Source organism: Chiroxiphia lanceolata, chromosome 10 (genome assembly GCF_009829145.1).
Source record: "Chiroxiphia lanceolata isolate bChiLan1 chromosome 10, bChiLan1.pri, whole genome shotgun sequence".
Taxonomy (NCBI): Eukaryota; Metazoa; Chordata; class Aves; order Passeriformes; family Pipridae; genus Chiroxiphia; species Chiroxiphia lanceolata.
This window is the reverse complement of record NC_045646.1, coordinates 11,683,850-11,694,035: the sequence shown is the minus strand read 5'-3', so window position 1 is coordinate 11,694,035 and position 10,186 is coordinate 11,683,850. Positions and strand designations below refer to the sequence as shown.

At 46.7% G+C, this 10,186-nt stretch overlaps 1 protein-coding gene across 4 annotated transcripts; it reads left to right on the top strand.

The window, feature by feature from the left end:
* The first annotated feature begins 350 nt into the window (after window positions 1-350).
* GMNC (geminin coiled-coil domain containing) lies at window positions 351-8,818 on the top strand. Of its 4 annotated transcripts, XM_032698356.1 has the most exons (6): window positions 564-621; window positions 1,121-1,986; window positions 2,814-2,973; window positions 3,064-3,149; window positions 4,530-4,646; window positions 5,456-8,818. In XM_032698356.1, exons 2-6 carry the CDS (start codon window positions 1,984-1,986, stop codon window positions 6,098-6,100), a joined length of 1,011 nt encoding a protein of 336 aa, XP_032554247.1. In that variant the 5' UTR covers window positions 564-621; window positions 1,121-1,983; the 3' UTR covers window positions 6,101-8,818. The 4 variants fall into 4 exon arrangements, with proteins under 4 accessions (XP_032554245.1, XP_032554246.1, XP_032554247.1 ...); XM_032698354.1 differs by lacking the exon at window positions 1,121-1,986 and having other exon boundaries at window positions 351-621; XM_032698355.1 differs by having other exon boundaries at window positions 352-1,986.
* The last annotated feature ends 1,368 nt before the right edge of the window (window positions 8,819-10,186 follow it).

The following is a 10,186-nucleotide window of genomic DNA, read 5'->3' as shown; positions in this document are numbered from 1 at the left end:
GCTCAGGGCACCCCTTCTCTTCACCCGCTACAGGCTCCTGTGCACCTGCCTCAGCCCATCCGGGGCCGGGCGGGCACCTCCCCAGCTGCCCGGGGCAGCAGGAGCGCGGCCCTCGATCCCGAGGATGGGGAGCAGGGCAGCCCCGGCCCCTCACGAGGGACCCCCCCGCCATCGCCGCGCGGCGGGGGCGGCGCGGGGTGATGACGCCATCTTGGGCAGCCCCGCGATGGCGGCCCGGGCTGAGCCCGCTGCCCCCGGAGGCTCTGCCGGGGCTGGGCGGCATCCGCGGGGTGTTTGCGCCTCGTACGGGGCAGCTGCGGGTCCTGAGGGCTCCTCCAGCCTCCCCGTCCGCCCCAGCGCCTCTGCTGTCCCGGCTTCACCCGCCTGCCCCGGGCCTTTCCCCGGGGCGGCGAGGCTTGCCTGGGCTGTGCGGGGGCACTGCTGCCGCAGCGCCCTGCGGCGGCAACGCGGTGACAGAGGGGCCAGAGCCGGCCAGGGAGCTGCACTGGGCCTTGGCGCGTGTGGGGTGTGTGTCACAGAGCTCGTGTTTTCTTGTTAGCCAGCAGATCCCCCCCTACACTCCGTACAGCCATGCAGGAAAGGGGTTGGCATCTGAAGGAGGTGGGTTATCAGAGCAGTTACCAAATGTACGGTGCTGAGCTGGGGTTTAAACAGGGAGACCCAAGGCACTGTGGGCATGGAGCGTGAGGCCTTTTTAAAACACCTCTGTTGGAAAAAACATAAGGCAGGAGATGGCAATAGTTTAACTTGGCATGGCTGCCAGTCTACCTGGAAAATACACCAGGAATAAAAGACTGCAAGGCAAATAGCCCTCTTGATTTTGTTGTCCCTGAGCCTTGATCAGCACTGAGTGTCCTCCAGGGGAGAAATGAAAGATCATCCCATATGCTGGCATGGCCTGCCCTCGGCCCAGTGTCACCCTGTGCCTCATGTCTGCAGACAGGTCGGGTTACCACCTGGAATAGCCCTTGACATCATGGCAGGGGCAGGATCCTGATGGAACAACTGCTCTGCAGTTGACTTTATTTCCACCATCCTATGTTCTATTCAAAGACAGACCCTCAGTGAAGAGTTTTGTTTTGATTTTTTTTCCTTCCAGGAAAAACTCAAGACTGTCCATAGATTTTGATTGCTGTGAAAATCTATGTGAATTAAAGGCGGCTATATGGAGGCAATCTCTGCCTTTCACACACACACCTCTGTATGGCTTTTGCAAAATTAGCCTTTATGATAGTAAATCTTTCACCACTGTCACAGCATTTATGTCCTGAGATCTTCTGGAAGCCTGGGGCTTGGCAGAAAACATTCCCAGTATAGTGAGACATTTGCCGGAACTTATCACTGCAGATTGTGTTGTTCTCAAATCTGAATTTTCTTTGTCAGAACTGTCCACAGAAGTGCTCTGAATCATATTTGTTTCTACATACCTCTGGGAAGCTGGGCAAAACCCACTCCCTCAGCCAGGCATGTTGGACAAACTTGTTTCTACCTGCTGGATTTTACAACCACAAACAAGGCTTGAAAACAAAACAAAACAAATCAAAAAACTCACCAGCAACACCAGCAGCCCTGCTCTGAATATGTGCGATGCTTCCCTGGATCCCTGTTCATTTCCCGGAGTGAAACTCAGATACACCAGTTCACTGCTGTCTTGAAGTGTGTGGAAGCTTTTTTTTCCCTCTCCCTCCTTTTCTTTTCCCTCCTTCCTTGTGTTGATTTGTGGGACCAGAATGACTTTGATTTCAGCAAGTTTGCTGTTTATTCACGTCACAAGTTTGACAGCTTTACACCAAATCAGATTGCTGGGTTTCAGGAGAGCTCTGAGGCGTCACTGGGAGCTCCTTTAGATTAAACTCGCCTCCCCGGTCTCCCCCCTCTCCCCCTCCTTCAGAGCCTTTTAAACCTCTCTGGGGCTTTAACAGAAACGTGCTCCCAAGACCTGCATTTCATTCTGCCACTAATATGGTAAGTGCTCTTTGCATTTCTCTCGACCTCGAGGCAGAAAACAGAAGCTGGTCTCTTTGCCTTGGGGGCTTGCAGTACATTTTGTGCCCTCTTTAAGATGGGGAATAAAGAGGGCTCTCCTCCACCTGCAAGAGCAGTCTCTGCTGCTGTGCCTTCCCATGGGTGAGCAGATTCCCTCTTTGAGGCTCCAAGCTCTGCCGTTGCCTTGCAGATATTTAGAGCTGCTGCAGATGGGGCTTATTTGGAGGAGTGGAAAAGGGTGAATCCAGAGCCAACCCCAGGCTCTGCGGTCTGGGACTCCTGTAGAACTGCAGGGGCAGAAGAGAGTGCGAGCAGCCTGGAGGTGACTGCAGGCTCTGTGCTGCTGCTTTAGAGCTGAATCAAACCTCCAAAGTGGCAGGAACGGTCTGGCCAAGGACAGCCTGGGACTTCCCTTCACCCTAAACCCACTCAGCACCGTAGTATTTTCCAAGGGATCGCAGGAAACTCAGCTACCTCCCTGGCACAGCTCTGCTCGGAGACCCTGTGCCGCCGGGGGCTGCGGCGGGGCGGCTCTGCCCGCGCTCAGCGGAGGGAGCGGGGCAGTGCGGGGCCCCCGGGCGGGCAGAAAACAAAAGGGGGGAGCGGGCACCCGGGTCAGGGCTGGGAGCGCCCACGGGAGCAGGCGGCGCCTGCCCCGGGACAGGCACCTGAGCACAGCCCGGCCCGGACAGGAGCGAGGGGAGCGCTCCCGGGGCCGGGCTGACACCGCCTCCCTCGGGGGCTGGGGAGGGGGCACCGCCGTCCCCCCGCCAGCGCCCCATCGCCTCGGCCCCTTCCCTCCGCAGAGCACCGGCCGGCCGTGCCCGGAGCCGGACTTCGCCGGGGGTCCGGGCAGCGCCTGCCCCTGGTCCGCCCCCGCCGGTGTTTCCAAGGAGACCTGGGCCGCCGTCTGCGCCGCGGAGCCGCCGCACAGCCAGGGCCGGCGGGAGGCTCGGCTGAGCCCGGGTGAGTGCGCTCCCGGGAGCGGGGCTCCCGCCGCCGGGCAGGGCGAGGGAGCGGGAGCGGAGCGGGCTAACCCCGGCTCTGCTCCCCCAGGCCAGTTCTGCAGCCCGCAGCTCGGTGCCCAGGACGCGGCGTGGCAGGGAGACCAGCTGTCCTCCCAGCTCTACAGAAACAAGCAGGTAAAGGCTCCGCGCCGCCCCGGCAACGCGGGTTTCACCCCACGAGGTTCCTGAACTTTGTGTCCCGTATCGCACCTTCTGGGTTGGTTTGTGACGTATCTCCCTCTCTCTCGCACAGTCGTGGGAAGTGACAGAAAACCGCTCTATTTGTTGTTCCTTGCTTGAAGTATTTGTCTCCCCTGTGTTGCCCTGTGAGGTTGGAACAGCTGTTGTGGGGTTCGCTATGCATCCCTCCTCTCTTACTGCTTATTGCACCTTGGCACTAGAGAAGACCAGGAGCATGACCAGGAGGTCCCTTGGGCTCTGATAGTGCTGTTGTCCAAAAATATGTAGTGTGTCCTCCTGATTCAACCAGGTTTAACTTAATGAGAAATGATTCCACCAGAATTGCCTGATTCCATGGAGGATCAGCCATTTTGACCAACAAAGATTTCCTGGTTATTTTATTTTCTCTCATTTTTCCTTTTTTATAATTCCCAACAAGGAGCGGGAGAGACTTCGAACAATCGTAGATGAAGGAACTCCAGACTGATGACTCTGATCAAGAACTTGGAATGATGTTTTGACACAGTGAAGTCAATGAAAAGTCATTTATTAACTTAATCATCAACCCTAGTTCCAGATGCCAGTGTACTTCTTTCTTTGGCTCTACCTCAGTCATTTGAGGCTGGTGCTTCACAGCCTCTGCTCAGCAGATGCCTGGGGTCCTTAGCAGAAGATCCTTTGTCCTCCTAAAGAAGTCTCCAGATCTGTGATCAGAGGGCAAAAATCTGTCTGCAAGCACATAGATTTCCCATGAAAAAGGGTTAGGCATCTGCCATTCTTGTTCAGCTCTAGGGAGCGGGAATTAGCTCTGTATATGTACCAGGACTAGCACAGTAGGGTCCAGAATTGAAGGGATAACTGCATCTTACTGTATCATAAAGAATGGCAACTACATCTTCCCTCTGCACTCTACTCCCATAAATTGTTAGTCTGCAACTCCTCCTCCTTTCTTCTCACCAGCCAACTATAAAGGGGAATGAGGGATGCAAAGGGATGTTTACTGCCACTCAGAAGGAGATCCTGCAGCTGCTGTCATGCCCATGACGGTTTCTGGCTGCTCACAGGACTACCTGTAATTCTATTTTCTATTATTATTCTGTGGTTACAGGTTTTTTCAAAGTAATCTTCTCAAACACTCACTAAAGATTAAAGGAAGTTAAAAGTGAAACCTGAACATTCATGCCACTTAGATTTATAGAGAAAAGAGGCTGGAGGGGGTGTGTTGAGCTCACAAAGCAAACACCCACATCATCAAATCCAAGTAGCCTGTACCATAGGGCAGTTGCTATTAAGTTACAGAGTCAACATCTATTCATCAGTATCTCTATTCCACAGCTTCAAGATACTTTGCTTCAGAAGGAAGAGGAACTTGCTAGGTTACATGAAGAAAATAATAACCTCCGACAGTACCTGAATTCTGCCCTGATTAAGTGTTTAGAAGAAAAAGCCAAGGTATTGTGTTCAAACGTGTTGTGTAGATGTGTGCAGAAGGAACAGTTTAAATAGCTACAGGTCATTAAAATATATGGAAAATCAAAGAGTGCAGACAACCAGCAGTGTGAGATTTAACTTCACAGAGCTACCAAATTGCTGGTCATGGATCTAAGGTGACAGTTTCCTCCAGGAATGATATCCTGTAAGTTTTGACTGTGAAGACAGTATAGCCCATGGCAAAATTTAATTTATTAGTTATAAGTAAGGGTTATAAGCAAGGTAAAATTATTCCATCTAATGCCTTTTTTCAGTAAAAAGGATAAAATTTGAATACATATTTTTTTAATGTACCTGTTTTGTCAGTTATCCCTTTGATAAAGATTGTTTCCCTTTTTTTATTGTTATTTTTTTGTGATTTCTGGTTTATGTTTTGTCTTGTTTTGTTTGATTTTCCAGTGATATGTTTTTGTTAATTTACATTAGAATAGTGAGCTATATTTTTTCCAATTTATTAATTAAAAAGTTATGTGGCGTTTTTGTAAAGGTAAAATACAAAATGAAACATTTCACGTTGGATGAAATATTCTGTTAGACTAAGTATGAAGGGATTTTTTAAATATTTGGATTCTTTGTCTCTCATCTTAAAAAAAAATAAAGATATTTGTTCCTTGTCAGCTTAATGACGTTTTTTATTATTCCAGTAAGTTATTCAGTAGTAACCATCTTCTACATCTAAAATCTGAGGTCAGAAACATGTTTCTTTCAGGTATCTAGAAAATCAGATTTTTATGTTCTCTCTCTACCTTTTTGTTTGTTTGTTTTAATAGAAACTACTATCCTGCCATGGACAGAAAACCTGTGCTGTTCCCAAAAGTGCCAAGAGGAGATTAAAAGAGGACCATTGCTTTGTTCCTCAAGAAACTCCTCATGCTTCCAAAGCTAGAAGGAACCTCTTGGATGAATTCACTGCCTGTGAAGAGCAGGCCAGCCCTGCCGTGGACAGCTGGGTCTTGCAGACCTTAGGATTAAAAGATGTCAACACCATTGATGAAGCTTCAGCTAACTACAGTGCCCTGTCCTCAGACCTTGGAAAAGACCCGTACAGCCTGAGCCCTGGTGAAGCAATAGACTACGAGCACAGTGAAGGAGCAGCAGCAGCGTTTAGCTGCAGCCACGTGCCTCCAGCTGACAGCAGTGCCCATCCATGCAGTGAGGACTCTCCCTTCCTTCCCCAGTTTCCTTCAGCACCATGCATCTCCTCAGCAGTACCTAGTGTTTCCTCCCTCCCAGTGTATGGGTTACCTTATTTGCCTGGTGATTTGTCACCCAACAAGACTGAAGTGGCCTTCACAACTTCTCTAAGTCCCCACCGCAATGTGAGAACACACACCTTCCACCAAGGACAAGCCTTTGTGCGCAGGGATGACGACGGAGGATGGAGATTCACCTGGGTGCCCAAACAGGCTGAATAATGCACCTGGATCAAGGGTCAGCCATAGGGGGTGTAGGAGACACACTTCACCTTGTGCATGAGACAGGTTCAGGTGTAAAAAATGAACCCCTCTGGGCTTCGTTAAATGCTACTCTGTCACTTACCTGATCCTCATTCCCTCCCAGATTTTCACAGGTGTGACTCCAGATTGCACTTGGACAATTATCTGCCCCAGGCCAGATGTACAAATTGGATTCCCTTGTCTTGTGCCTGTGTTGAGATACCTGCTTTTACTTGCTTCCTGGTTTTTCTATCATCAGCTATTCCTTGTTACTGGTAGTTTCCAGGCTGGAGTGCTTTCAACTTTGATGATCACTCTCACATGCACCAAACTGGAAAGCATTTTGGGTTACAGTTGGGAAATAGCACCTCTCTCATGGATATCCACGGATAACAAAGGAGGCATAGGTTGGAGACTGGGGATCAGCAGTTTCTAAGTGATCTGTGTCTGTCTTAACTGCACAGATTGCCTTGGATTTAAGTACCCGTGGTTGCCTTATGTGCTACACAAGGCTGACCTATCTGCAGATCCATGGTGCTGTCACATTCTTTGATGATGCCTCAAAATAAACAGGGTTTGCTTCTGTTGCCTGGAGGCTACTTAATTGCAAGTGATTCAGTGAGTTCAAGGGATTTTTCTAAGGTGTGATTAAGAGACTAATATGTTTACTAATATGTTTTAAAGGTATTTTGTCAGTTAGATAAAGGGAGTTTACCTTTGGGGAGGCAATATCAGTGGTTGGAGTGAGTCTTTGGGAGCCACAGCCTTCTTGCCTTTCCATGTCTCTGCCAGGGAGTGGTGGGCTCAAGGTAAGACCATCACTACCTTGAGAATGCTTTAAAACTCTCTGAAGAGAAGGTGCTCTAGCACTGCACAGGACTTGACTTTTAGTAATGCTACTAATGATATGAAGTCAACAGATATGAAGGAAGCTCACCAGTACTGTTTTGTGTTACCTTTGTTTTCTGTTTTACAGTAATTTGGTGCCTAAATATTCAAAATAGATTGATTTGATTATTCATGCTTTCAGAATGGTGTCAGTGACATTAAGGACTTAAGTAAAAAATAACCGCAACTGAGAATTTCCTTCCAGCGGCTTATTTTCCTATAGAAAAATGGATATTCCTTTATTTTTACCTCCTAAATAGCCTGTCGTGCCTTAGAATATGTGACATACTCCATCAGGAGCAGTGATGATTTTCCAAAAGACTTCTAAGTAAACAAACTCTTTATTTCTGGGTAGTTACTTTAAAGTAACTGTGGCAGATTTCCAGAACAGGCAATTAGAAAGCACTGACTGTAGACATTATTGCACTGGATTAAAAAAACAACCAACCAAAAAAAAAAAAAAACCAAACCAACCACAAACCCACACAACAACCACCACAAAACAAAACCACAAAAAAAACTCAACGAAAAACCCTCAAACCCCAAAACAAACGATGCACATGGAATAAATACAAAGTCTTTGTTTGGGAAGTTTGTTGTAGTCCATAAAATTATGACCAGCTGATGAAGACTAGTCAAATAAGACAACTGTTTCTGTAGCACTTTTCTGCTTTTCAGTGAAAGCAGAAGAAAAATCTTGTCCTACAAACAACTCATTTCTTTCTCAAGGCATTTCATTTCTATTAATCTCCTCTTGCTCCACTATATAAGATAACACTGAAGAAAACACTCCTGTCACAGGAGTTTTTATTGGTGTGTGTGGTAATGTAGAAAATACGTGACCTTAACATGAGTGTGTGATGAGACACCCTGGTATATGTGATGTGGGAGATGCAGGGAATAGACTGTGTGACTAGAGGATTACACCCAATTGCAGCTGTAGGTGTCACATCTTTTAAAACAGCTGTAAAACATAGGTAGAGAAATATCTGTGTTTTCTAACACTGTTGAATGGTATTACTTAACAAATTTCAATGCTATGGAGTCAGCAGTAGTAATAAGTACATTTGTCCTGTCAACAAATATTGAATCATTTTTTTTTCTCTGAAGAGAGAGAAAAACTTTCCATTTGTTTGACATTTCCTTTCCACATTTTTATATCACTGCATATGAGAACTTCTCCTGCAGACAGACAGAACAAAAGTGTCAGATCTTTGGTACAATCTTGAAGTAGGGTTTCAGTAGGAACAAATAGATGCTTCAGCCTTTGCCAGCCTTTTGTAAAGGGGTGATTGTCCCCTTGTCTCATAGCAAATAGGTTATGGATGTAAGGGAATGATGTACGTGAATGAATCCTCTTTTCCTGTGGGTTCCTGAATTTTACTCTCTATGAAGGAGTGGAGTCCTGTAGGAGAGATTTCTGTCTGAGCCTGGTTTATTTGGGTAGAGAATCCAATGGTGCTGCTCCTGTCAACTCATGGGTGCTCCTGACCTACATGTGCAAACTTAAAATTCTGATTTAGACAACTGCTTGAGCAAAGGTCTGTGTTAATAATGCTGCTGATCCCTGGAGCAGGGGGAGCACACTGGAAAGGAAACAGAAGAATCTCCAAAGCATTTTAACATATAACTAAAGGTGATTTGTTTTTCCCTGTCAGCACCATCTGAACTAGTATTTCCTGAGTTATTGTGAAGAACAATAAAAACAAGCTACTCTGTGTCTAAAACCAACCCACAACAGCCCAGTGACTGAACCCTTCCTTTAGATAAATACTGCTCCTATTGCCAAAAGCAAGCCATTACTCAGCATTACCTCACTCTAGACTGCCTGGTTCTTCTGAAGATCCTGCATTCCTGCAGGTAAAATAGATAAGGAAAATTAATAAGAGGCTGAAGACATCTCATGGCAGATTACTTTCAAGTGGTAGGATATGAGGACAGTTACTGACTGGGCTGGTGCTGTTTTGACATGTTGGTTTGACCTCCCGTGTCCCCGTGATTTCCTTGGGCCTGAAAGCAGTGAAGCTGCATTAATGTGGTGCTGCTTCCATTTTTGTGCTTTTACCTCTTGGTAGGGTTCATGACCTTCAGTGCAGGCTGGGGCTGCAGCAGCAACACTGCTACCAACTTGATATGAGCAAGTCTGAATCCCACTCCTCAACATGTGGGCACACTGTAGATGTTCCTTAGATAGAACTTATGAAAATAAGCCATAGAAATGGAGGCTAACACACCATCTTTTCCCTCATAAGATAAAATTCTGGAAAATGCTTGCTTGATTTTGATTAGTGTCCAGTTTGCATTACAGTTCTTTGGCCTGCAAATATGTGGGAGGGAAGGTCTTGCCTGTACAAAGTCTACATGGGACTTTGAAATGGGTGTTCAGTCTTGCTTTGTGCCTAGTCCTCCCTGTTTGTCCTTTTGTATCCACTCCCAGCAGTCAAAGCCACCCTGCTGCTCATGGAATGTGGGAGTTAAAGCCCAGGAAAGTTTGTGACACGTTCCTGTGGCCCAGAGGCAGCTAGAAATCGGTAGGGATGAAAGCAAAAAGTGAAAACAAAATCCAGTTCTTCACACAGCCATCACAACTAGATAGCCAGGAGATAGCAGAGACAAGTTTCAGCTTGGTACTGTACTTCTAACTCCAAAAAAAAAATCAGGCAGCTGGAATAGAGAGGCAGGAGACAGAAGTTCTGGGTTCTGTTACTGCCTCTGGTATTACACTTAGTTTCTGAGCTTTGGTTTCGTGGAATCCACCATCAGACCAGCTCATAGCTATTTAACAAAACATGATTCTTGCTGCTGCAAACTCCATGAGAAGTTCCCTTTTGCCAAGGGTAAGTACCAGGCCCATACAACTCTGGGAATGGCCATGGGGCCCTAGGAGATTCTTTGAGCAGCAGTGAACTTCATTGTCTGTAAATATCTGTCTTGCATTAACATAATTTGTTTTATTTTTTTATTTGAAGTTTGTTTTCTTTATTATGTGAATGTAACATGCAGCAGCACACTTTAAAACTACCCATGTTTCTAGAAAGGTATACTAACAGAAATGGAAGGTAATTTAACATTTAATATGTTGATGTTCATGATTTTTGTGATTGAAAAAGGCCATAATTATATGTAAATGTCAATTTTACCAGTGTCACTAAGTTATGTCTAATAAAACTTAACAAC